This window comes from Geotrypetes seraphini, chromosome 3, assembly GCF_902459505.1.
Source record: "Geotrypetes seraphini chromosome 3, aGeoSer1.1, whole genome shotgun sequence".
In the NCBI taxonomy this organism is placed as follows: Eukaryota; Metazoa; Chordata; class Amphibia; order Gymnophiona; family Dermophiidae; genus Geotrypetes; species Geotrypetes seraphini.
In genome coordinates this window covers 331,420,294-331,447,419 of record NC_047086.1, presented here as the reverse complement: position 1 = coordinate 331,447,419, position 27,126 = coordinate 331,420,294, and the positions used below count along the sequence as shown (strand labels likewise).

The window sequence follows — 27,126 nt, the reverse complement described above, 5'->3', positions numbered from 1 at the left end:
CGAAACAACTTTCTCAGAGTTAATTTAAAGTTCTGGGAAAGTGCAGCTTTTCCTATACATAGAAAGGGGCATATTTGATATGACATCCATACCCAGTAGTAGACATTTTGATGAAAACATCTGACATTCATTATGAACATAGCAATTTTTGAACTGGAAAAGGGCTACATTTTTGTTTTGAAAATGTCTAATTTCCAGATGTTTTTGTGCTCGGTGCATATTTCTATATGTGTCCAAGTTTATTTAATCTTTGATATACCGTTTATCAAAAAATGGTTTACAATGATCAAAATATTGTTAAGATAAAACAAAAACTTAAATGTAAAAAGTGGAGGGGACGACAGAACAAATAGACTTACTGGAACAAAAAGGAAAAAAATGAGAAAAGGTAAGAGCTTAAATACAATGAAAAATAAAATCTTAAAAGGGAGGGAAGAAATGGAGGGGCTTTAGCACACTAGGGTAGGGGTCGCTTCAAAAGAAGCATTTCAGTTCAGTACTGCCGACTGTGTAGAAGTTGTTAGGGCTTTAAGTGAATGACATCAGAATGAGTTGGTGCCATTTTGAAGGGAAAAAAACATTCTAGAGAAAAACACACAAAGAAGCCGTAAGTATAGCTATGTGGCACCATTTCTAGAAAGCTGGCAACAAAGACATCTCAGCAGAGCCAAGGAGCAGCCTAGTGGTTGTTGCAGTGAATTTCACATGAAGGGACCAAGGTACACCTTAACATCCTTATTTTGTATTGTAAGTCCTCCAGGAATACCTGAAAACCCACCATATCTTAACTATACACCACTGTAAAAGCCCTCAGGGCTGCAGGTATCTCCTATCTAAAGGTAAAGTTGTTATTTTGTGGGTTTTGTAAGGTTCACAGTTTCCACCATAAATACATTAGAGTGGGATAAGAACCTGGGTCCCTTTCTCTACAGTCCACTGCACTGGCCACTAGCCTTCTCCTGGGACCAGCTTGATGTTCTAAAAGGAATGACCATAATATCTGAAGCTGTAACAGATCCTAGTATGTAACATAGAAACATAGAAAATGACGGCAGAAAAAGGCTATAGCCCACCAAGTCTGCCCATTCCAAATACCCGCCCCCCTGACCTTACTCCCTTAGAGATCCCATATGAATATACCATTTTCTCTTAAAATCTGACACGCTGCTGGCCTCAATCACCTGCAGTGGAAGTTTGTTCCAATGATCCACTACTCTTTCGGTGAAGAAATACTTTCTGTAGTCACTACGAAACTTCCCCCCCCTGATTTTCAGCGGTTGCCCTCTGGTGGTCGAGGGTCCCATGAGACAGAAGATACCATCTTCCAACTCGATACAGTACTTAAATGTTTCAATGATGTCTCCCCTCTCTCTTCGTTCCTCAAGTGAGTACAGCTGCAATTTATTCAGCCTTTCTTCATACGTGAGATCCTTGAGCCCCAAGACCATCCTAGTGGCCATTCGCTGAACCGACTCGATTCTCAGCACATCCTTCCGGTAGTGTGGTCTCCAGAATTGAACACAATACTCCAAATGAGGCCTCACCATGGACCTGTATAGCGGCATCATGACTTCAGGTCTCCTGCTGACAAAACCTCTACGGATACAACCCATCATTTGCCTTGCCCTGGAGGAAGCCTTCTCCACTTGATTGGCAGCCTTCATATCATCACTAATGATCACCCCTAGATCACGTTCCGTCGTGGTCCTGGCCAAGGTCTCACCATTTAGTACGTAAGTTCTGTGCGGGTTCTCTTATCCAGGTGCATTACCTTACACTTTTTAGCATTGAAGCTTAGCTGCCAAGTTGATGACCACTGTTCCAGCAGCAGTAGGTCCTGCGTCATATTATCAGGCAAAATGCTTTTACCTACTATGTTGCAAAGTTTGGCGGCGTCGGCGAACAGTGATACCTTTCCTCTAAGTCCTTGGGTCATATCTCTTATGAACAAGTTGAATAGAATCGGGCCCAAGACCGAGCCCTGCGGCACTCCACTGATCACGTTTGGCGTTTTGGATGGGGTGCCATTTACCACCACCTTCTGAAGTCTACCGCTCAGCCAATCCTCAACCCATGTAGTTAGAGTGTCCCCTAATCCTATCGATTTCAGCTTGTTCAATAACCTTTTTCTTCTTCTCTACCCACTATTTTAAGTTCTTGTAAACCGTGTTGAGCTCCATTCTCATGGAGATGATGCGGTATATAAACTTAAGGTTTAGATTAGATTAGATTAGATGTGGGACGCTGTCAAAAGCTTTGCTGAAGTCCAAATATACTACGTCTAGTGACTCTCCGGCATCCAGTTGTCTAGTAACCCAGTCGAAAAAGCTAATTAGATTAGATTGGCAGGATCTGCCCTGGGTGAATCCGTGTTGGTGGGGATCGCGTAGGTTTTCCTCGTCTAGGATTGTGTCAAGATTCCGTTTGATCAGTGTTTCCATGAGCTTGCTCACTATAGACGTGAGACTCACTGGTCTGTAGTTTGCTGTCTCTGTCCTGCAGCCCTTTTTGTGGAGTGGGATAACGTTAGCAGTTTTCCAGTCCAAGGGGACTCTTCCTGTGCGTAGGGAAAGATTGAAAAGCACAGATAATGGTTCCGCCAGGACTTCACTCAACTCTCTGAGCACCCTGGGGTGTAGGTTGTCCGGTCCCATGGCTTTGTTTACTTTGAGTCTTGATAGTTCGTAGTAGACGCTACTGGGCGTAAACTCGAAATCTTGAAACGGGTCTTTCTGGCTGTCTTCCGTCTGAAGCTGCGGACTGGCTCCCGGCGCTTCACATGTGAAGACTAAGCAGAAGTATTCGTTTAGTAGTTCTGCCTTGGTAGAATCTGATTCTGCAAAGTTACCGTCCGATTGCTTCAGGCGATCTATCCCATCTTTGTTTCTTTTCCTGTCACTAATATAGCTAAAGAAGGATTTATCCCCTTTCTTGATGTTCCGTGCTAGATTCTCTTCCATTCGGAGTTTGGCCTCTCTGACTGCTTTTTTGACAGCTTTAGATCTGTCCAGATAGTCTTCTTTCGCCTCCCGTTTTCCTAAATGTTTGTAGGTGATAAATGCTTCTTTTTTCTTTTTAACGAGGTCCAAAATTTCTGTACTGAACCACCGGGGTCGTTTGTTTCTCCTGCGCTTGCTTACTGTTCTTATGTAGCGGTTTGTTGCTTCATGTAGGGTGGACTTCAGAGTCGACCACATATCCTCCACATTGTCAGTTTTTGCTTGGCTATGTAGCTCCTGATGGACAAAATCTCCCATGCGGACGAAGTATGTGCCTCTAAAGTTGAGGACCCTTGTCGCTGTGTTTGATCTAGAGAAACCTTTCTTGAGGTTAAGCCATACCATGTTATGGTCGCTGGAGGCCAGTGTATCTCCTACCGAGACTTCCGAGACGCTATCTCCGTTGGTGAGTATCAGGTCTAGTATTGCCTGGTCCCTAGTGGGCTCTAATACCATTTGTTTGAGACATGCACCCTTTATGGAGGTGTACTGTCACTGTCACATCTTTGGGGGGGGAGGGGGTCAGTGATCACAGAGAGATTAAGGGAGGCTATACCTTAATCTCTCCAGTGGTCAGTTAGAGCAGTGTTTCTCAGTTTGGTCCTGGAGTACCCCCTTGCCAGTCAGGTTTTCAGGATATTCACAGTAAATATGCATGAAAGAAATTTGCATAATTATATGCAAATTTATTTAATTAGGAGGCAGTATATACAAATCATGTTTATGTGTATTCATTATGAATATCTTGAAAGCCTGACTGGCAAGGGGTACTCCAGGACCGAGTTGAGAAACACTGAGTTACGTCACCTTTTTGTGACTTAGGGCTCCTTTTACTAAGGTGCGCTAGCGGTTTTAGCACGTGCTTATTGCACGCTACAATGCCGCACACGCTAAACGCTAATGCCTCCATAGAGCTTGCGTTAGTATTTTTTGTTTAGCGCATGGTTAGCGCGCATTAATCTTGAGCGCGCGATAAAAATGCTAGCACATCTTAGTAAAAGGAGCCCTTAATTGTGATTAAGATAGGTCCAGATGAAAATGTCCTAATTTTTGTTCTACATGTTTTTATCTTGTTCCATTATCCCTTGAAAATGTCCAAATTCTGGGCCTATCCAAATTTTTATGAAAACACCCCCCCTTGCGATTCAGATGAACTGTAGAGAAAAAAAATCTCAAATCTGAGTTTCAAAAATTGCAACTTAGACATTTTCCTGTGAAAAATGTCCATTTGGTACTTTGAGGGTCCTAGAAAACAAAAGGGCAATCAGTCTGCAGAATCCAAAATGGTAGTCAATGACAAACAGCACAGCCAAAAAGATGTATAGAAACCAAGTTCAGTTTTAGTGTGCAGATATCATATAAACCCCTTATCACAGATGGCAGCCATAGTGACATCCATTGCAGTCCTTTTTATTTGTTGCTAAAAAATAACATTAAAAGTAAATAAAAAAAATGTTTGCTCAAAGCCAGAGTAGCCAATTCCATAATCAATTTAGTAGGAACTCTAAGCAAAAAATCTCTGTGCCTAATAGTGCCCCTAATCATTTAAATTGCTTCTTCTTGAGGGATGTTGGTATACAAAGATTTGATATCAAACGTTACCAGAAACATATTATCATTGTATATAACACTGTTCAATTTGTCTGCTGAGTCTCAAACATATGAAGGAATGTTCTGTACAAATGGTTGGAAAAATTTATCTGTAAAGATTGATAATAGTTCTAAGACAGATCCTATAGCTGAAATAATGGGCCTCCAGGAGGTGAAACGAGGGACTTATGTATTTTGGGTAGTACATAAGTGGTTGGTGTGGCTAAGGGTTTTATGTGTTGAGTTTTATCTGATGTTTGCATTTGGTGCTTTGTGCTGCTTTAAAGATGTTTTTCTCTTTTGAAAATAAGCGTCAGGGTCTTCTTGTTCTCCTCCCCCTTTTTTTCTGCTTTGCTTGAGAAAACAAATCTTTCCCCATTAAAGTTTTCCAATGTTGTTTTTCATCAGATTGAAAAAAAGAGGAGGAGAAAAAGGAAATTCAAATAAGAAAGAGAAACCTTTTATTATTTTAGATTTTTCCATTGTGACTCAGATTATGCCCAGATGGTGGAACAGAATTCCAGAACCTTAATATCCACAACAGATATCTGATATGTTTGAGTTCTGAGCAAGACCAAGCTGAATGCATACTTTCTGGGTGAATGTCCTTGCAGGCTCCAAAGATCTGCCTCTGTTGTCTGCCTCACAGTATTCATAAAGATAAGAAACACTTGCTCATGCAAAAGGAAGACTGGAATTCTTCTATTTCTGAAGCGGGTGGATTTTGCACATTTCAGTAGAATTTCATTTGAAAAAAGCTTTCAGTGACTGTGACTTTAAGGGGTAATTTTATTAAGCCAATTTTGTGTCTTATTTGGCCACATGGGCACGTAAACAGACTGTTACAAACTTGTAACTAATATAAAAGTATGCGCTTTAAAATGATGGCACATATTTTGCCAATAGATGTGTATAGAGGTAGAGTTTGGGCAGAGTACACAAGTAAGCATACAGATTATAAAATGCAATACATTTATGCACACAGGTGTAAATGTCCACATCAGCAACATAAGTGTGATTCTTTAGTGCCTCTCCAGATCGGTACAGTTTACTGATGGAAAATAGCTCACCAAGTCCAGCAGGTGGAGACTGAGACAAAACCTTTTGGCTGTAATACAAGTAGCTGTGCTTCCCTCTAATATAACCAGTCTGTTCTCAGTCTCCAGGCAGGTGTGATAAGCTGTTGCCAGTCTTCCCTTGGTTAGTGTAGGGCTGTTGAAAGTTGTTTAGTGGCCTGCTTATCCCCGTTTGGTGCCAGACTGAGCTTAGGGGACCCTACTGGAGGTCCGTCCAACCTCGTGGGTGTCACACTTGACGGGTCAAGAGTTGAGTCCCTCCCCCAATTTCCTCAAACTCCCCAAAATTTTTATAGATTTGCCTCAGCTGTAAACCGGCAAGGCATATGGCTTAGAGAGCCAGTGGAGTCTGTTCTGACAGAAAAAAAAAATCCTGATGCAGTGCTGGTCTGAAGGGAGCCTTCAATTGACTGTAATTGATTTTTAGTTGTTAACCAGCATTTTTCTTTCAGCTAGGTCGCATATTGTGCAATGAGCACTTTTAAAGGGAAAAAGTACTCATTGTGCTCCAGACATGAGGTCGATGCGGCCGGCCTGTGCTCGCGGTGTACCAGCCGCTGTGAAGGGGAATGCTCATCGGCTTTGGGTGCTGACGTCCAGGGATCCCCTTCGTGAGTGCCTCGCACACTGGCAGCTGACAGTGGGGCAGTCCAGGCTTCCCTCGCTCCCACACAGGGATTCCCCTAGCTGCCGACGGTCAGGGAAATAAGATTTCCCTTTCCGCCGATGCTGCTGGGGACTCCGTTACAGCTGCTGCCAGCTTGCCTATTTTAACGGCAGGGGCGGTTCAGGCTTCTCAGCCGCTACAGGCTTCAGGAGCGTTTTTCTCAATGGGCTTTGCTCCAATTTTGATAGGACGTGTCACTATTTTGTCTGCAGCCTCAGGTGACCTTCTCCCTGTATTGGAGAGACAGAGGCAGATTTCTGATGGGTCCACTGCTTTGGCAGTGAGTCCCATTGGGCCGCCAGGGTTTTTTTCTGCCCTGATTTTGTTTTAGCCTTTTATAAGACTTATCTTCAGGCGGGCAGGAGTTCTGTTTCCATCCTGGGGGTCTCGGGGGGGGGGGGGGGGGTTATCCCTCTGCATCCACTCCGGTTCGGCTCCCCTCAGCACCGGTTTTGTCCATGTCTCCTCTTTCGTCCAAGAGGCTGAGGGTCTCTTGGGATGATCATTTTTTTGTATGAGAAGCAGTTTTCGCTTAATGAGGACCTGGACCCCTTGGTGGACCTCCAGGATCCTCTTGGTGGGACAGATGCCACTGGTGGAGGTTTTTCGGTTATGTCAGTTGGCGAGGATGTGTTGGTGGTGCACATCTTTCAGTGGGAAGAGCTCCAGGAGCTTATTCTGCAGGTTTCCTCGGTGTTGCACGTCAAGGAAGATGTGAAGGAGCCCCCGTGTGTCAAGTACCCCCTCCGGGGGATCTGCTCAGCCTCCTGTTCTTTTCCTATGCATTGGGATATTCAGGATATTGTGCTTGCACAGTGGAAGGCATCAAAGTCACCTTTTCGTTTTGCGCATTCTATGACTCGCTTGTATCCTATCCCAGAGGGAGATAGGGATAATTTGAAGTCGCTGGTGGTGGACGCGGTAGTTTCTGCCATCGCAAAATGACATGCAGTGCCAGTTGAGGGTGGCTCAATTTTGAGGCACTCAGAGGAGCGTAGGCTGGAGTCTCTAATTAAGCAGAAATTTGATGTTGCTGCCCTATTGGTCCAGGCAGCGATATGTGGCGGTCTGGTGGCTCGGGCTTGTTTTTGGTGGGCCAATATGTCCTTGACCATGAGTCTGATGACTGGTCCTTAGTGGAACAGGAAATAGCCAAAATTGAGATTGGTGCTTCTTATCTTTCAGATGCCATGTATGATCTGTTGTGGGTGTCGGCCAAGTTCATGGTTCTCAGGGTGGCCGCTCATCATACCCTGTGGTTCTGGGCTTGGTCAGCGGATGCGACATCTAAGGCTAAGCTGAAAAAATTTCCCTTTGGGGGTCTTTCTTGTTTGTGAGGATTTGGTTAAGTTGGTTCAGACCTTAATGGACTCTAAGGTGCCCTGTCTTCCTGAAGACCATGCCCCGCCTGTGCGGGGTGGCATTTTTCAGGGGCGTTTGCGTGATTTCCACAGATACCGCCCTGGACGAGGGACAGCTTCTTTTCCTGCCGCCAGGTCTCCCCGTGGCCATTTCTTTCAGTGCATGCAGTCCTTTCAGGGGGCATGTTGGGGGGGATGTGATCCCTCCACCGGTTCTCCCGTCACCCGCCCCATCCATTGACTCCTTGTTGGCGCCTCCCCTGGTGCCGGTGGTCACTGGTTACGGGATTTTTACCAGGCCGAGATCACAATGGATCAGTGGGTCCTGGAGGTGATTCGAGACAGTTATTCTCTGGATTTTTCCTGCTCTTTGCCAGATCACTTTCTTGCTTCTTGTCAGGCAGCATGGAAGAAGTGGGCTTTTTGCCAGACATTTCAAAGGTTGCTAGACCTCAAAGTGCCTCCTCAGGAGTGTTGCACCGGCTGGTATTTTATTTATTTCCTGGTTCCCAAGAAAGAGGGGACTTTTAGGCCCATATTGGATCTGAAGGGGGTCAATAGGTTGCTCCGAGTTCGTCTTTTTGCATAAAGACCCCGAGATCTGTCATTCTGGTGGTTCAGCTGGAGGAATTTCTGACCTCTCTCGATTTGATGGAGGCTTATTTGCATGTTCTGATTTGCGTTTCCCAACAACAGTTCCTTCGCAATCTTGGGAAGGCACTATCAGTTTTGTGTGCTTCCTTTAGGTCTGGCTAGGGCTCCACGGACGTTCACCAAGATTATGGTGGTTGTGGCGGTGGCTTTGCACAAAGAGAGCATTCTGTTTCACCCTATCTGGATGATCCGAGCAAAGTCTTTTCAGGAGCAATCCCGGCTCGAGTGGTGGAGTTCCTGCATTTGCTAGGATGGGTATTCAACCTGTCCAAGAGCCAGTTGGATCTGTCTCAATGCCTCAAGAACCTTGGGGTTCTCTTCGACTCCAGCTTGGGGAAAGGTCTTCCTGCCGGAGGCCTGAGTGTTCAAGTTGAAGTCGCAGATTTGCCTTCTAATGGCTTCCCGGTGTCTTCAGGCGCAGGATTTTCTCCAAGTCTTGGGGGTCAATGGCGGCTTCCCTGGACGTGGTTCGGTGATCCCTGGCTCTCATGCGCCCACTTCAGTATGCTCTGCTTCAGCGGTGGTTGCCCCAGTTGCACTATATGCACTCTCCCGTTCCTCTTCGGGGGTTGGTTCATCACAGTCTCTGTTGGTGGCTCCATTCTTCCAATCTGATGCAGGGAATGAGTCTGTATCAGCCCCAGTGGACAGTGCTTCTCACGGACACCAGCTGGGGAGTTCGGTATCTCGGTCGTTCAGCTTAGGGCAGCTGGTCTCCAGAGGAGGCATCTTGGTCGATCAATGTTCTGGTCTTCTCTGCATTCCTTGTCAAATAGTACTGTGCGGATGTTCAAGCGCATCAGGACGTGGTATTCGGTGAGCGTATTCTGGTGTTGGCCCTTCAGGGGTCCGACCCTTGATGGGTAATGCTTTAGTACGTCCCATTTGTAAGAACTATACCAGTCTAGCAGGGTATACAAAAGGAGAAGTTAGGTTCTTACTTGCTAATTTTCTTTCTGTTAGGCTGTAGACCGGTATAGTTCTCCACGCTTTCTGTTTTGTGCGATGATTGCAGGTTTTGCTCGTGTGCAGATTTTGATTTTTCTGCAGGTTCTAGTATTTTTCTAGGGCTGGGGAGATTTAAGAACAGCTGCTATGGCTCATCTGGCTTAGCTGGTGAGCTGTGGGGACATTTTATATGCTAGGTTTTTAGTTCTATACATGTTCCAACAGTTGTTTACAAGTGTTTGTTGTTTTTACACTCCTGTTAGAAGTATGTTTTACTGTTCTCAGTTGTAGTCTTTCCTAGGTTCTGCTTGGCTATTCGGCAGACTGGATTGGTAGGGGGGAGTCTATCCTAATATACAATTTTGGTCTCAGTCTCCACCTGCTGGTTGCAGTGAGATATAAACCCATTTGTAAGAACTATACTGGTCTACAGGCTAACAGAAAGAAAATTAGCAGGTAAGAACGTAATTTCTCCTTTTTTTGTAACATTGCCAGCATATAACAGTCATTTGCTAAGGAAAGGGTTTATGTTTTCATAGTTGTTATGAATACTCTTGTTTCATTTATCAATTTTGTTTCTGAGAAAATTACGACAGTATATTTCTCAGTAAAAATATGAAATTGTATAAATTGTCATTTATTCTGCTAGTAAATATTCTCCAAACCTTCAAATTGCTTGCACCTTTAGCCTGAATATGTATGTGTTGGATTAATATAATGTTGCTAACAGTATTCCGGTATAAGAAAATAATGGAAATTTATACTTACATTCTTTTTTCCCCTCCCCCAGTATCCCCTGGAACCTCCAGATTGTGTTGTAGATTTTCCCATTCCATTTGCGATCACGTGGACACCAGAGGTAAAATTTAACATTTAGGTTTTATTACAGCCAAAGATAGATCTCTTTATCTTGTGAATAGATATGGTGATATAACAAAAGAAGAGTGAGTCTGCTCTCATAAAAACATAAGAATTGCCATACCGGGACAGACCAAAAGTCCATCAAGCCTAGTATCTTGTTTCCAACAGTAGCCAACCCATGTCTCAAGTACCTAGTTCAGACATGGGCAAACTATGGCCCGCGGGCCATATCTGGCCCGTTTAGTTTTTTAATCCAGCCCACCAAATTTGTCTACTGTATTTTTTGCTCCATAAGACACACTTTTTTCCATCCAAAAGTGGGAGTGATTAGGCAGTGAAGAACTTATGTGCACGACAGAAGAGTGGGACTTGGGTGTGATTGTATGTGATGATCTTAAGGTGGCCAAACAGGTTAAAAAGGTGACAGCGAAAGCTAGAAGGATGCTAGGTTGCTTAGGGAGAGATATGGCTTATAGGAAAAAGGAGGTATTGACTTTGGTGAGACCTCATTTACAATATTGTGTACAATTCGGGAGGCTGCACCTTCAAAAAGATATAAAAAGGATGGAGTCGGTCCAGAGGACGGCTACTAAAATGGTATTGGTCTTAATCATAAGGCATATGGGGACAGACTTAAAGATCTTAATCTGTATACTTTGGAGAAAAGGCGAGAGAGGGGAGATATGATAGAGATGTTTAAATAATAATGACAAAAAAATGTCACTCACCAGCAGTGGGCTACCTCTGTAAGATCTGACATTGAAATCAAAACCAGGTAAAGAAAAAGCCTCAAAAACTATTATCATGCAGCAATCATTGATGATTTACCGCTGGCTTTCTTATTGTCATTGGCAAAAAACTCACACCTGCAGCACAATGTTAAAAGATCTAAGAAGGGGAAAACCCCACTACTATGCAAAGTAATAATTTTTAACTTTTAAATCTTTTTATAGTTCATTTTTATAAATAGTAATAAGTTATAGGGATTCAAAAACAAAAAGGCTGAAGAAACGGAAGCAAAAAATACTTAGCTCTGGCGCCAGAGAACGTTACTGGAAGAGATCCGCCGGTACTGGATAAACTTCTTATTTTCAATGGCGTACATCAGCCTCTCACAGTAAACAAACATGACCACGGCAAAGCCAGAAAACTGTTCCTATGGCCTTTTCTTAAACCTTTTTGTTTTTGAATCCCTATAACTTATTACTATTTATGAAAATGAACTACAAAAAGATTTAAAAATATTTAAAAGTAAAAATTATTACTGTGCACAGTAGTGGGGTTTTCCCCTTCTTAGATCTTTCAACATTGTGCTGCAGGTGTGAGTTTTTTGCCAATGACAATAAGAAAGCCAGCTGTAAATCATCAATGATTGCTGTGTGATAATAGTTTATGAGGCTTTCTCTCTACCTGGTTTTGATCTCAATGTCAGATCTTAAAAAGGTAGCCCATTGCTGGTGAGTGACATTTTTTTGTAATTATTGTTTAATTGTCAGTACGATAGTGTTCTTGAGAGACATTTAAATACCTATGTAATGTAAATGCGCATGAGTCGAGTCTCTTTAATTTGAAAGGAAGCTCTGCAATGAGAGAACATAGGATGAAGTTAAGAGGTGTTAGACTCCAGAGTAATCTAAGGAAATATAGAAAGGGTGGTAGATGCATGGAACAGTCTCCCAGAAGAGGTGGTGGAGACAGAGACTGTCTGAATTCAAAAGGATCTGGGAATAGGTACCTGGGATCTCTCGGAGAGAGAAAGAGATAATGGTTACTGCGGATGGGCAGACAAGAGGGGCCATTTGGCCTTTTTTTAATTTATCATTTTCAAGTTTACAAATCAAGTATCACTTGTACAGAAAGATAAAGATAAGCCAATAAAGTAATGAAATTTCATTCTAACATCTCAAACATCAATAATATTAAAATCATTATGGCTTAACTTCAGCTCAAGTCCACATATAGAGATTCAAGGTAACAGGATAACAAATAATCAATTAGCCCTCATAATTCCCCTTAAGCCTGAGGAGCTGTAGCCAAGAATGTTGTCAACTGACTTGGGTCAAAGAAAACATATTTTTTCATATGATATTGTATCACACATTTACATGGATGTCGAAGAAAAAAGGTCGCCCCCAAAGCTATAACCCCTGGTTTTAAAAGAAGAAATTCACGTCTCCCTTTTTGAGTATCTCGAGCCAGATCAGGAAAAAATCAATATTTTAAGTCCCATAAATTTTTTTGTCTATTTTTAAGAAAAGCCTAAGCAACCAGTCTTTATCTGGTGCTAAGGCAACAGTAATCAACAGTGTTGCCGAGAAAGTTATTTCTGTATCGGAAAATTCCAAAATTGCAGTAACATCAAGTGGCTGCTGGTTCCTTTCTTGTACATCTTTTTTAATAGGTAGATAATAAGCTTGAGTGAGTGGTGTCAACATATCTTCAGAAATTTCCAAAATTTCCATCATATAACGTTTAATCATGCACCACCGAGCAAGTTGGAAGGCTCAGCGGGAACGCTTTTGTTTTGAACTTTTCTTCGGGCTTGTTCTACCTTCCGCCCACCTACCTCAGACTACTCCGCCTCCCACCTTGAACCGGGAGCAGCGGAGACAGAGTGGGAGCAGTGATCAGAGCACAAGGGCGTGGGAGCGAGCTCCGCCCCTCCCCCTCCACATTGCAACCATACTCCTTCCCAACTGGACACAACATAAGACCAACCACCTATTCTGAGATAATCACAGAAAAAACCCCCAAAGAACCGGTCACAGCAGAGGATCAACATAATCTGAAAACCTCCCCCCTACCACCAATATGAAGAAAAACCAACATACATTCACCCAGGTTATCCTACTAATAATTATCCTTATTACCAACTGGAAGGTAGTAGCGAATAACATATCCACTCCTCCCACTAGCTCAATCTTGAACAATATCCAACACCACAACAGGAGAATTCCGACAATCAGAAGCACTAACCACCATGCCAGCAGTCCTCACCCCATCTCCACAACATGGGAAAGAAGATCTACGCACCCCAAGACCAAACCTCAACACCTACCTAAATCACTTATCTACCCTAAAACATCTCACAACCATCAAACAGAAATCACCACACTAACATGTGCCTACCAAAACATCAGAGCCTTAGGCCCAAAAATAGAACATATTAAAAACTGGATAAAAACGAGAACCTAGACTGCCTCTTCCTTACAGAAAACTGGCTAACATCAGACACAGATCCCAGAATAACAGAAGTCTGCCCTCAGGGTTACAAAATAACAGTGTCTTGCAGAGAGAAAAAAAGAGGAGGAGGACTTGCAATTATTTTCAAAGACTCCCTAACCCTAAACATTCTCGAAAAAACATCTACCCCACACATGGACCTTCTAGCATGCCAACTCTCAAGCATCACACTAAAGAACACACTAAATTGCATGCTCTGCTACATACCGCCGGGAAACTGGACCACAGTAAGACCTGAATTTGAAAACTTCATATATCAAAACTCACTCACAGCAGCACACAACCTTATCCTAGGAGATATAAATCTACACCTTGAAGACCAAACATCCAAACCAGCTGATAACCTTCTATCATTCCTCGACGCCTTATCCTTCCGAATCTTAAATCCACAATCTACCCATGAGAAAGGACACCAACTTGACATTGCAGCCTTCATGACCCATCAACCATCCACTTCAGAAATTCAAACTTCTAATGGAACCTGGTCCCCTTCCCTGTGGTCAGATCACTACACTTTCAATTTAATCACTACACTTTCAATTTAATCTGGGCCAAAAACAAAACCACGCCAAAAACCAAAAAAATAACCTACACCTCACGCAAGCACATCGAGCCAACCAAATTCTGGACAAAAATAGATGAATCAATCCTGGAATGCAACTCCAAGGAAGGACTTCATTACACATTGGTGCAATTTGAGTGATAACATCCTTGATGAGCTAGCCCCATCAAAAACCAAAACTAGCACCAGCAGACGATCTGACAAATGGTTTGACAATGATCTACTCCTACTCAAAAGACAATGTAGAAGACTAGAAAGAGAATGGAGAAAAAATAACCTAGAACACACGAAAACCACCTGGAAAAAAATTAACAAACAATACAAAATACAACTAAAGGATAAGAGGAAAACATATTACACCAACCTAATTGGGAAAGAAACCCAAGACACCAAAAAACTATTCCAAATATTAAAACAACTAACAGACACCAAACCCCTCATAACCACCAACATCACCCCCCTCCCTCAGCCACCCTCTTAGCAGAACACTTCAAGAATAAAATCACAAATGCCAGAGCTACCCTCAACTGCACTCCACCTCACCTAATTGAATTCACAACATACCCCACTGAAAAAGAGTCAACAGCCGCAGACAGATCTTGGTCCCAATTCCCCAATATAAAATGGCCCGAATTCAACAAACTCTACAAAAAGTACAGCCAAGCATCCTGTGACCTCAACCACTGCCTACCATATCTCCTAACAACGTCCAGTACAAAATTCCGTATTCTACTCCTTCAATGGATACAAAACATGCTCACAGATGGCCTTTTCCCAACTAACCTCAGTGAAATCATCATCACCCCTATCCTTAAAGACCCTAAAGGACCAACTGATCAACCTTCCAACTATAGACCCATCACCTCAATCCCTCTATACATCAAACTAATAGAAGGACTAGTAGCTAAACTCCTCACCACCTACCTAGAAAATCATAACTTACTGCACTCAACTCAATCTGGCTTCAGAACCAACTTCAGCACAGAGACATTACAAGGTTCCCTTATGGACCCAGTTAGACAACACCTCAGCACTGGAAAAAGAATGCTTCTCACACAACTGGATCTAACCGCAGCATTTGACCTGGTAGACCATAACATACTACTGCAAATTTTAGATTCAATAGGTATCTCAGACAATGTACTCTCATGGTTTGACGGTTTCCTTAAATCCAGAACATACAGAGTTAAATCAGATAAAGAAAAATCTGAATCTTGGTCCAACCCCTGTGGAGTTCCACAAGGATCTCCTCTGTCTCCTACTCTGTTCAACCTATATACTGCCTCCCTCGGAACGTACATGGAAAAACTAGGCATAACCTCCTATAGTTATGCAGATGACTTCACCATCCTCATACCTTTTGATCAACCAAAGACACTATACACCGAACTTTGGAAATAGTAGCGAACTGGATGGAAGACCACAAACTGAAACTCAACCCAGACAAAACAAAATTCATCCTTCTCGAAAATAACAAAACCCCAACTATTACCAACATAGAAATCAACTCGATCAATTACCCCATTCAAAACACCCTGAAACTACTAGGAGTGACAATAGACAGATGTTGCACCATGCAATCACAAATAAACAAAACAATTCAGAAATCTTTCGCTGTAATGAGGAACCTAAGACAAATACGCAAATTCTTTGAAAGAGCACAATTCCAGCTCATAGTTCAATCCCTTATCCTAGGTATACTGGATTATTGCAACATCCTCTATCTCCCCTACCCTGCAATAATGATCAAACAACTGCAAACAGTCCAAAATACAGCACTAAGACTCGTCTACTCCCTAAAAAAACACGACCACATTACTGAAGCTTTCATGAGCTCACACTGGCTCCCAATCCAGGAAAGAATACTATTCAAATTTTACTGCACGCTATTTAAAACCATAAACGGTGACAGCCCAACCTACCTGAACAACCGACTCATCCATAATACCTCAATCAGACATAGAAAATCTCACACCCCATTCACTCACCCGCTAATCAAAGAAATTAAACGAAAAAAACGTTACGACGGCCTGCTAGCCACCCAAACAGCGAAACTGGATAACCAAATCTCCAATCTGCTGATAACAACCACGGACTACAGGCTATTCAGAAAAGAAATAAAGACCATATTCTTCAAGAAATCCCTGATTAAGTCTTAACATCACGATTACCTCATTCCTCCTTTCTTCTTCTTAACTCCCTGAGAATACCCGCCCTCTTCACCAGTCATGACCACTGATCTCTTCTTGTAACAGTCCACTGTTCTCTTCTTGTAACAGACCAACCTTAATTCTTTTGTAATCCGCCTTGAACTGCAAGGTAATGGCGGAATAGAAATCTCTAATGTAATGTAATATTGTTGCTACCCTCGGAAAATTTTTTAGTCTAAGATTGTTATTTCTAGAGAAATTTTCTAAGGATTCCAGCTTCCTTCTCAAGTTAATATTATCTTCTCTAATCTGTTTAGAAACTTTCAGTTCTTGATTGGTATTTTCTAAGGAACTTTTTATTTCGCAAAATCAATTTTCAAATTCCCCACCTCAGTCTCTTGGACCTTAAGTCTTTCTTCCAACTGATTTAGTTGGGGTTTAACCGATTTTGCCAAGTCTGCCACCAGATCCCACCATTTGGCCTTTTATCTGCTATCATGTTTCTATGAATGTCTGTGCTGTCTCAGAATGACAGTTGAGATGGAAGACTTCATTGGTTGTCCAGGCCAGCTCAATTACATTTCATCACAGACAACTGCAGCAAATTATAATATTTACTGCAGGGTGATTAACACTACAGCCTTAACCCAGTACTTATTAAATTACAAGGTATTTAATAAATGACGGTATATAAACTGCTAAATAAATAAAATACTACCTTTAGAAGTAGGCATAACCAATATCCCAAAACATAGCCCTGCTAAATATAATTAATAAAAACCCTATATATTACAAAAAGGCCATAGGAACTTTTAGGGTCCTTTTATTAAATTGTGTTAAGTGCTAATGTGTTCCTAACTAACACAGCTTTAAAATAGTGGAAAAAAAACCTCAATTCAGACAACTCTACAAACAGCAGAATACAAAACAGTTCTCACTCCACAGTTCTACCAACAGCTGCCACAGTTCTCAAACCTGGGTTTGTGCAGTCAGACTTCTCATGCAGTCAAACTCCCATTGAAGTGCCTGCCGCTAAGGTTACAATAACACAGGTAACATCATTTATCCCAGGACAAGCAGGCAGCATATTCTCGACATATGAGTGACGTCATCCACGGAGCCCCAACGCGGACAGCTTTTCAAGCAAACTTGATTGAAGATCTCAAGTTTGCTAGTACTGCACCGCGCATGTGCGTGCCTTCCCGCTCAGCTAGAGGGCGCGTCTCCTCAACATGGTCTTCAGTTCTTAGTTTTCCGCGGAGCCAGAAAGCCCTGTCTCTCTTCTCTGCGATCCTAAGTGCCTTTCTCGCACCGCGGCTTCGTTTCTTTGTTTTTTCAGTCAGAAGTCGCTTTGCGCTGCGTTTCTTGTTTTAAAAAAAAAAAAAAAGTTTTCATTTTTCCTCCTGCCACCGGGGACTCCCGGTTCTTCGGTGGCCGCGGCTTGTTCTCTCTGCTTATGTCCCGGCCTTTCACTGGGTTCAAGCAGTGCACCCAGTGCGGTCAGATTATTTCCATCACAGACCCGCACCGTTGGTGTATCCTTTGCCTGGGGGTTGATCACCCTACGGACTATTGCCCTCGCTGTGCCACCCTTCAACCTCGGGCTCTCTGTCGGCATCGGGGAAAGATTCTGGACCTCTTCGCCATGGAAGCGGGTCTAACCTCGACCCCGGTCTCGGTCTCAACGTCAGCCTCGAAGACCTCGGTCACGAGCAAGTCCCCCACGACCTTGAAGCACTCGGGGGCTCCGACTTCGAAGACCTCGACCTCGGGTAAGTCTCCTCTTCCTCCTTCAGGTTCAGCTCAGCTACCGAAGAAGCCATCCTCGGAGTCTCTGGCCTTCCAGGCAGTAAGTGTAGTCTTGCCGGCCTCAACAAGACCTCCTCCCTAACATGCCTCCACTCTTTGGGAATACTCTACATCAAGGTCGCCCTCGTTGAAGTGCATGGGGGCATCCATATGTCCAAATCCCTTGGTCTCGATGCCGATGATCGAGGACATGCTAAAGGCTATTCTAACCACGCAGATCTCCTCGGCTTTGGCCCAGCTTGCCCGGCCTCGACCTCGCCCTTTGTGGACCAGCCTGAGCGTCGCGCTGAGGGCCCTCAAGTCAGGCAGCGTCGGTCTCGACGCCTCTCCTCGAGTGATTCCTCGCCTGTTCCCTCGAGGCGTACTTCTCCCACCGCCCGTCCTCGTGCGAAGCACCGGTCAAGGCGTTTCTCTCCCTCGAGGCAGCAGTCTGCGAAGCGCCCCGGGATTCTTTCCTGACGCGGGGCAGATCACTGGGACCTCGCACTATGGGGTCTGTTAAGCCGTCAGACCTCGTGCAGTCGGACCCTATTCTCCTCCGCTCTCCTGTGCCGTCTCGGTCCCCGGACCGAGGGGCCCCGAGATCGAGGACCCCCGCCTCACTTCCATGTCGGTGGGTTTCTTCTTCCCGGGGCTCGCCGGGGTGGGCTCCTCGGATCTCCGTTCCTCAGACCCCCGGGTCCTTGCCTACCCGGGTTGCTAAACGCAAGCTGTCATTGACCCCCCCCCCTCGTTCTTTTAGTGGGCCTTCCTCGATGTCCATGCTTGTGGACACTGATGTACCGGCGCAGTATTCAAGGGAGGCTTTCCCCTCATTTTCAGCTTCCCCGAAGTCTCGCTCGGCTTCCCCCCTGGAGGGCCTTTCCGCGAGCAGGCCGTCCTCCTTCACCAGGTTTGTGGTGGACAAGGGCAAGGCGCTGAAATTGGACCTCCAATCTGATTCCAGGTACACCCGGGAATATTTGGAGGAGATGGAGTTCCCTTATCCGCCGAAGGAATCCCTTCGTCTCCCTTTGAATCTGATTTTACAGCAGACTTTCTTCCGGAATTTGGAGATACCATATACCATCCCGGCCATTCCGTCCAAAATGGAATCCTGGTACCGCCCCCATCCCCTGTAAGGGGTTTGAAAAGGCTCAACTGTCCCACCGGTCTCTGGTGGTGGAATCTACCCTGAAGAAGTTCAATCCTTCCCGTGTCTATGCGGCTATTCCGCCAGGCCGGGAGGGCCAGACTATGGATAAGTTTGGCAGGCGCCTCTATCAAAACTTGATGATGGCGAACAGGGTCCTGAACTACATTTTTACGTTCACTTCCTATCTTAAGAAGTGCATTAAGTCTCTGCCCTTCTTCCTGGATGATTTGCCGGTCCATCGCCAGACGGAGTTTCGCCGGCTCCTGGATACGCTGTCGCAGATTAGGCTTTATATGTTTCAGGCGATGTATGATGCCTTTGAGCTCTCCTCCAGGGTCCACGCCTTCACGATAGCCATGCGCTGCCTGGCTTGGCTCCGCATAGTCGATATGGACCCGAATCTGCAGGATCGGCTGGCAAATCTCCCCTGCTTGGGCAACGAACTCTTTGATGACTCTATCGAGGCGGCCACTAAACGCCTCTCCGAGCATGAGTGCTCCTTTGCCTCCTTGGTCCAACCCAAGGCGAAGCCTACAAGCTGCCTCCCTGGCGCTATCCCCAGAAATTGACGCCAGCGTTTTCGAGACAGCCTCCTCAGCATCAGCAGCAGCAGCAGCCCCTCAAAAACCTCAGGCCCCTGTGGCGGCTAAGCCTGCACCGTCCTTTTGACTGTCTAGGTGGGAGTGGGCCGTCCTCGAACCTTCCCCTCTGCCTATAGGGGGCCATCTCCGGGCCTTTTATCCCCGCTGGGAATTGCTGACTGCGGACAATTGGGTCCTCTCTGTCATCAGAGAGAGGTATTCCCTGCGCTTCCGGACACCGCCTTCAGATCGGGCCCCAAGAGGGTATCCTTCCAGCAGAACGCAATTCCCCCTCCTTCTCCTGAGGCTCACGCTCTTCTTCGCCTCCGGGCGGTGGAAGCGGTCCCCTTTGGTCAGCGGGGCTCCGGGTTCTACTCCAGGTATTTTTTGGTCCCCAAAAAGACCAGGGATCTGCGCCCTATGCTGGACCTCCAAGAGTTGAACAAGTTCCTGGTCAAGGAGAAGTTCTGTATGTTCTCCCTTCCCACTTTGTACCCCCTGCTGGACGAGGGGGACTTGCTTTGCTCTCTGGACCTGAAGGAGGCCTATACTCACATCCCGATCCACCCGGCCTTTCGCAGATTTCTTCTCTTTCAGGTGGGGGACCTTCACCTGCAGTATCGGGTGCTCCCGTTTGGGCTCGCTTCGTCCCCCTGAGTCTTTACCAAATGCCTCGTGGTGGTGGCGGCTGCCCTGTGGTCCCAGGGTCTTCAGGTGTTCCTGTACCTCGATGATTGGCTTATCAAAGCACCGTCATGGAGGGGGGTTATCTCAGCGACCCGACAAACTATTATCTTCCTTCAGCGCCTGGGCTTCGAGGTCAACTTTCCCAAGTCCCAGTTGTGCCCCTCTCAATCTCTGCAGTTCATTGGGGCAGTGCTGGACACGGTTTGCCTCCGATCGTTTCTGCCTCAGCCTTGGCAGGCCGCCCTCATCCACCTCTGCTGGCAGGTCTCCCTTCAGTCCACAGCCTCCGTCAAGCAGTAGATGATCCTGTTGAGACACATGGCCTCCACCGTTCATGTGACTCCTTTTGCCAGACTTCACCTCCGAATACCTCAGTGGACTCTGGCGTCCGAGTGGAGGCAGGACCGGGATCCCGCCTCTGAACGCATTGCGGTGGCTCCCTCCTTGAGGCATTCGCTCCGTTGGTGGACACTCTCTTCAAATCTTTCGAGAGGTTTTCTCTTTTTCACGCCCCCGCCGCGGAAGGTCCTGACGACGGACTCCTCTGCATATGCCTGGGGGGCTCACCTCGACAGCCTCCGTACCCAGGGTCTTTGGTCAAGCACCGACCGTCGCTGCCACATCAATCTGCTGGAGCTTCGGGCCATTTACAATGCCCTGGTCGCCTTTCGGCATTCGCTTCGGGATCAGGTGGTCCTGGTGCGCACAGACAACCAGGTGGCGATGTATTATGTAAACAAACAGGGGGGTACGGGTTCCCTGTCTCTTTGCCGGGAGGCTCTTCGAATTTGGGATGGGCGATACTTCACAACATCTTCCTTCGAGCGGTCTACATCCAGGGAGAGCACAACTGCCTTGCGGACAGGCTGAGTCGTCTTCTCCAGCCCCACGAATGGTCGCTTCATGCCTCGATTCTGCATTGGGTGTTTGCTCACTGGGGGACGCCACAAGTAGATCTATTCGCCTCGCCCCTCATTCACAGGTTTCCTCTTTTCTGTTCCAGAATTTACTCCCTGGACCATCTCGAGGAGGATGCTTTCCTTCTGGATTGGACGGGCCGGTTCCTCTACGCCAGGGCTGCCCAAGTCAGGTCCTCAAGATCTACTGGCAGGCCAGGTTTTCAGGATATCCACAATGAATATGCATGAGAGAGATTTGCCTGCACTGCCTTCTTGGTATGCAAATCTCTCTCGTGCATGTTCATTGTGGATATCCTGAAAACCTGGCCTGCCAGTAGATCTTGAGGACCGGACTTGGGCAGCCCTGCTCTACGCGTTCCCTCCGTTTCCTCTGATTCTGCGGACCCTCGTGCAGCTCAAGTCGGTTAAGTGGTTAAGTTTCCATCTTGTTTGGGCTCATTAGTGTCCCCTCCAAATATCTGTTTTTATAACCAAGGCTAAATGATTTTATATAAATCAAGCAACAGAGCAGAGCTTACCACACCTCACCTAGTAATTCCATAGTGCTTAGTGAATACATGTTCATTGGAAAGCCAATGTGTGCAAATTTTTATCATTTATTTATTGTGGATATTCTAAAAACCCAGCTGACTGTGGGCTTACCCAGATACCTTTAGGCTACTAGGCTACCTTGCCTAGTGAGTAGAATTCCTTCCTTGAAATCTCTGATTTTTATACCTGACCTGTGGGTACATCGGCCAGTAAAGTTTTCAGGGTATCCATAATGAACATGCATGAGACAGATTAGCAAACACCATATTTGGTGCATGCAAATTTATCTCATACATATTCATTGCAGATATCCTGAAAAGATGACTGTCTGGCACTCCCCCTAGAACTGGTTTGAGAACTGTTGCTTTATGCCTGTGATGAATCTGCTTAAAGATAGCTTTTACAATTTGAAATAGTAAAATTAGTGTATGTTAAACTGTCTATATTGAGTATGATCCCACAATCTAGAAATACTTCACCAAACATCTTTGTTCTGTTTTGTCATTTTTGATGGCTAGAGGCTATCATCCTTTTTCTGTATGTTATCTTAGTGGACAAGCTGTCGTTTATAACCATCAATACCTTTCTATCAGTCATTCTGAAAGAGTGATACTGGCTATGTCAAACTAATTTAAAATATTTATTTTACAAAGCAATGATTATGAATATGAAGTTGAAAGTACTTCATGTTTTAATATTATCTCAGTGAAGAAGACAGTTTATATAGCAGAATTAGAAGACAAAGAAGCAACAATCTTAACTAAATTACATAAAATGCAGAAAGAAAGTATTTTAAAAAAGCAGTACTGATTTCTGGCAATTGATTTTTTTTTTGTCTGTTCTTTTGTGTGCTTCAAGTTCCGTTTTAGTGCTTGAGGACTTCAAACTTAGACGATCTTTATTTTCATTCTTTTTTTGTGAAATAATAGGCATTGCTTTGTGGCATCCATATTAAAAATGGGTAATTTTCCTTATGGTCCCTGTCTTCCTGCTGGGTTGATAATGTTTTGATGTATTTTTCTTTTGCTCTGATGAGGGGTCTGCTGCTGCTGGTCTGACATATTCATTGGGATGAATAATTATAACTTGCACAATGTCAAGCTGAAGATGGTAGGGTTTTGTGCGTCATGACAAGCCTAGTAGCCAGTGCAGGTGTCTCACAGCATGATCAACAACAGCCAGTGTGTTCTGGCTCAGAGGAGACATTTTGAATGGTAGGAAGTCAGCACTAAGGGCAATGCTGCTGCTGCTTGTGTTGCTGTATTTGCCAAATATATGCAAAGTGCTTCTCAATGACTAGTTCTACAAGATTTATTATTTAAGTTATATGTTTTATTTCAATTAAGAAAATAAAGTTTGTCATTCAGTTGATGATTAGCATAATATGCAAGCTAACACAATGATGCATGTAAAGATTTCAGATAAATAATCACCCGGTTGGCTCTCTGTGTACCACTTACATATATGAGGACTAAAGTAAGTGAAGCCATGAAACCCAAGTTATCCTAAAGTCAGCTTCAAAAGAAGATAGCTGTAAATCAGAATCTTTGCTATTCTATGGCTGCATTGTGCATGTTATTTTTTAAATAAAAATATGAAAACATTAATAAAAGTAAAACCAATCTGATATGGTCTCTGTATGTAATAAAAGTTAACCTCCATTATGCCACATTTATTTGGATTTCGCTCCCGTCGCTGAACCTGCGCACTGAGGATACCTATCACCATTATTACATTAATTTTTTAGTGTTGGTTTGCGTTGAGTATTGGTGTTTTTGCTGTCCTGCAATCACTCACGGAACCCTTGACTATTTTTTGCCTTGTTGTTGGGCTCTTTCAAGTTTCTGTGGCAAACTTTTTTTTGGAGCAAGTTGTACTGGATATAGCTGCAAGACAGGACTCCACTTTTGGGTCCTCTGTCCTAAAGGCCGGCACAGCAAGCCCACCCTAGCTATTTGGGGGACTGCTTTTATACGTCCCAGCTGTCTAGAATGTCTCACCTATTGCACTGGAAAAGGAGATTAGGTACTTACCTTGGTAAGCTCTTTTTCAGTAGATAGGTGAGACATTCTAGACTCCCCGCCCTGTTCTTCCTGCACCTGCTTGTCTTCCTCACTCTTAAAGATCCTATGTACTTGTCCCAAGCTTTCTTAAATTCAGTCTGTCTCCCTGAATTCATCCTTCTGTCCGTGAAGAAGTATTTTCTTAAATCATTCCTGGGTCAGTCGCTTTTCACCTTCATCCTATGCCCCTCTTTCCAGAGCTTCCTTTCATTTGAAAGAGACTCACCTTCATCATATCTTGGCGTTACTCGAGAGGGTTCAGAGGAGAATGACGCGTCTGATAAAGGGGATGGAAAACCTTTCATAACGCTGAGAGATTGGAGAAACTGGGTCTCTTTTCCCTGGAGAAAAGGAGACTTAGAGGGGATATGATAGAGCCTTACAAGATCATGAAGGGCATAGAGAGAGTAGAGAAGGACAGATTCTTCAAACTTTTGAATAATAAAAGAACAAGAGGGCATTCAGAAAAGTTGAAAGGGGACAGATTCAAAACGAATGCTAGGAAGTTCTTCTTTACCCAACGTGTGGACGACACCTGGAATGCACTTCCAGAGTGCGTAATAGGGCAGAGTACGGTACTGGGGTTCAAGAAAAGATTGGACAATTTCCTGCTGGAAAAGGGGATAGAAGAGTATAGATAGAGGATTACTGCACAGGTTCTGGACCTGTTGGGCCGCCGCGTGAGCGGACTGCTGGGCACGATGGAACTCAGGTCTGACCCAGCAGAGGCATTGCTTATGTTCTTATATCTTCCTTTGACTGCCTTTCTACTAAAGTATACATATTGAAATCTTTGTCTATCCCCATATGCTTTATGACTATGTCGAAGACAGTTGACTGTTTTAGAAGTCGCCTTCTGTACTGATTCCATCCTGTTTATTTTTGAAGGTGCAGTCTCTAGAATTGTACACAGTACTGTAAATGAAGTCTCACCAGAGACTTATATAGAGGCATTGTCACAACCTTTTTTTCTGCTGGTTGTTCCTCTCCCTATGCACTTCTAGCTTTTGCCATCACTGTTTTTATCTGTTGGCCACCTGAAGGAGCCCTGTCCAAGCTGACAGTTGCAATAGTCATTCTGTATAAATAAGTTAGAAGGGATTTGACTGTGGAGGGTGGATGGAATTCTCAGGTACTTATAGTAGAAGATTTATAATGCCAAATCCCAGCCTTGATTTTGATTGAGCTTGAAGCCAAAAAGATCAGGTGGAAACTAGAATACAGAAATAAAAGTTTCCATTTTCAGACTAAAACACTTTTTTTTTCTCTAAGGATGAACAGAATTTTATTTATTTAGAAATTTCTTATATACCGTACATCTACAAATCTGAGTGGTTTATAAAATACATACACAGTTTAAATTACAGTCATAAAACAAAAACAAACAAAAACATAATATAAAAATCTTAATATAAATTCAAGAAAATGCCCGAAAACGTAAAAATGTGCCTTCAATCATTTCCTAAATACATCTTAAAATAAATTTGAGGAAATGCTTGAGAAAATAAATGTGCCTTCTGTTGCTTCCTAAATGCCAACAAATAATTAATAACCCTCAATTCCTTCTGCAGAGCATTCCATAATGAAGGATCAGCCACCTTAAAAATTGAGTCTGTGCACATATCAAGTTGGTTCTGTTTGTAACTTTGGATATCAAGTAAAGCCAGATTGCTAGATTACAATGGATGCCTAGGAACATGCACTCTTAGTGTCGTGCCCAAACACAAAGGCTGCTGATTCTGTAAAATTTTAAAAATCAGTGTTAAAATCTTAAAATGAATGTGCTAAGCAATTGACAACCAATGGAGTTGCTTCAAAAATGGTGTAATTTGATAACACAATAAACATCCTGCCAATGGATGTCTTGGGGGAGTGGCGGCAGGAGGAATTGGGCACTCTTCCTGCCATGGACATTTGGGGGTGGCTTCGGGGGTTCCAGCAGGAAGGACTGGGCATCCCTCCTGCTGAGGATTATTTCAGGATTTGCGGCAGGAGGGATTGGATATCCCTCCTGCCAGCTGACTTCGCGGTAGGACGGATTCCATGCTGCGTCCGCTAAACTGATCATGGCAGAGAGATTCCCTTGCCCAATAGTTCAGTGGCCGCGTCTTTTTGAAATTTTAGGCGCCTTTCACTGCCCTAGGGAGACGCCTAGAGCCACCTAAGGCCACTTATGGGCAAAACCACACCCACGCCTAGTCTAGGCTCACGAAGACACCTTCAATGTAGGCAGGCTGCTTCGGGGTGTTTTGGGTTTTTTTAACGTGCGTCCCGATTGACTGGTTAGACAGTGGTAGGATGCCTACCGCTGCCTACAATCGGGACACCATTTATAGAATTTGCCCCCTTGTGTTCTTTTTTTTCAATCTGCTAGACTAGATTTTAGGGAAGTAGGTAGTATTTCACCATTTGAAGCTCTTCAGCTCGGTGATGAATTATGCCAGGAGCCAGTTGGTGCCTTCATAGGTGTTAGGATACTCAGAATGCACTTTGACACCAGGTAGGGGTCCATGTTCCTCCTGGTGGAAAGGATGCTCAAGTTGCAATACCAGAAGAGGGCTCTGTGTGCAGGAAGCTCCTTGAGCTTGAGACTACCTCCAGTTTCTTGGACCCATAGGAACAACTCAAAGTGGAATTATGGGTAAGGGTCCACATGTTTGTTTATTCAAGCACTTGCTATACTGCTTTTTCTGAAATGGATCAATGTGGTTCACAGAAATAAGAAAGGAACTATAAATTAAAATGGGAAAGGATTTATATTCATGTCTCTTAATAGTAACTGATGCAGTCAGTAAGAAAAGGAGGAAGTTTAAAAGAACAACATATGCCCTTCCCAGAGATATTGTGGTCTCGCTGGACCCCCTGCTTTTAGGAGTTCAGTGCTCAGATTCCTATTTCTAGAGCAGTTAGCAGCATGTGGATTGGTGGGACAAATCTGGCCTTTTGCTCGAGATGCTGGTGACTATCAGTGCAAGTCTCACACATTGAGGAACTCATTTCCTTGGCCTTCTCCCTTAGGGTCAGTGAACACCATTTGAAGCAGTTTGGTCCATCAACCACTTGGAAACCAAGGCCATTTATTTAGTACTACAGTGGTTTTGTCTGACAAAACCACAGTGGTGGCTTACACTAAAAGGCAAGGAGGAACCAGGAGTGCAGCAGTGACACTGGAAGCCGGCTTTGCAGATCTTGTCAGTACACATAGTGAGGATAGAAACCTTCAGAATGCCATCCTCAATCAGAATGCCTTAGATCTAAAGGAGTAGGAGTTGAATCTACAGCCGTGCAG

At 44.3% G+C, this 27,126-nt stretch overlaps 1 protein-coding gene across 4 annotated transcripts in view; it reads left to right on the top strand.

The window, feature by feature from the left end:
* FANCL (FA complementation group L) overlaps positions 1-27,126 on the top strand; it is a 133,172-nt gene that overhangs the window by 51,829 nt on the left and 54,217 nt on the right. For all 4 annotated transcript variants that reach the window (XM_033936308.1, XM_033936309.1, XM_033936307.1 and 1 more), the window contains one exon: positions 10,086-10,154. In XM_033936308.1, coding sequence (XP_033792199.1) covers positions 10,086-10,154 — 69 coding nt within the window. The remainder of the gene's footprint in view (positions 1-10,085; positions 10,155-27,126) is intronic.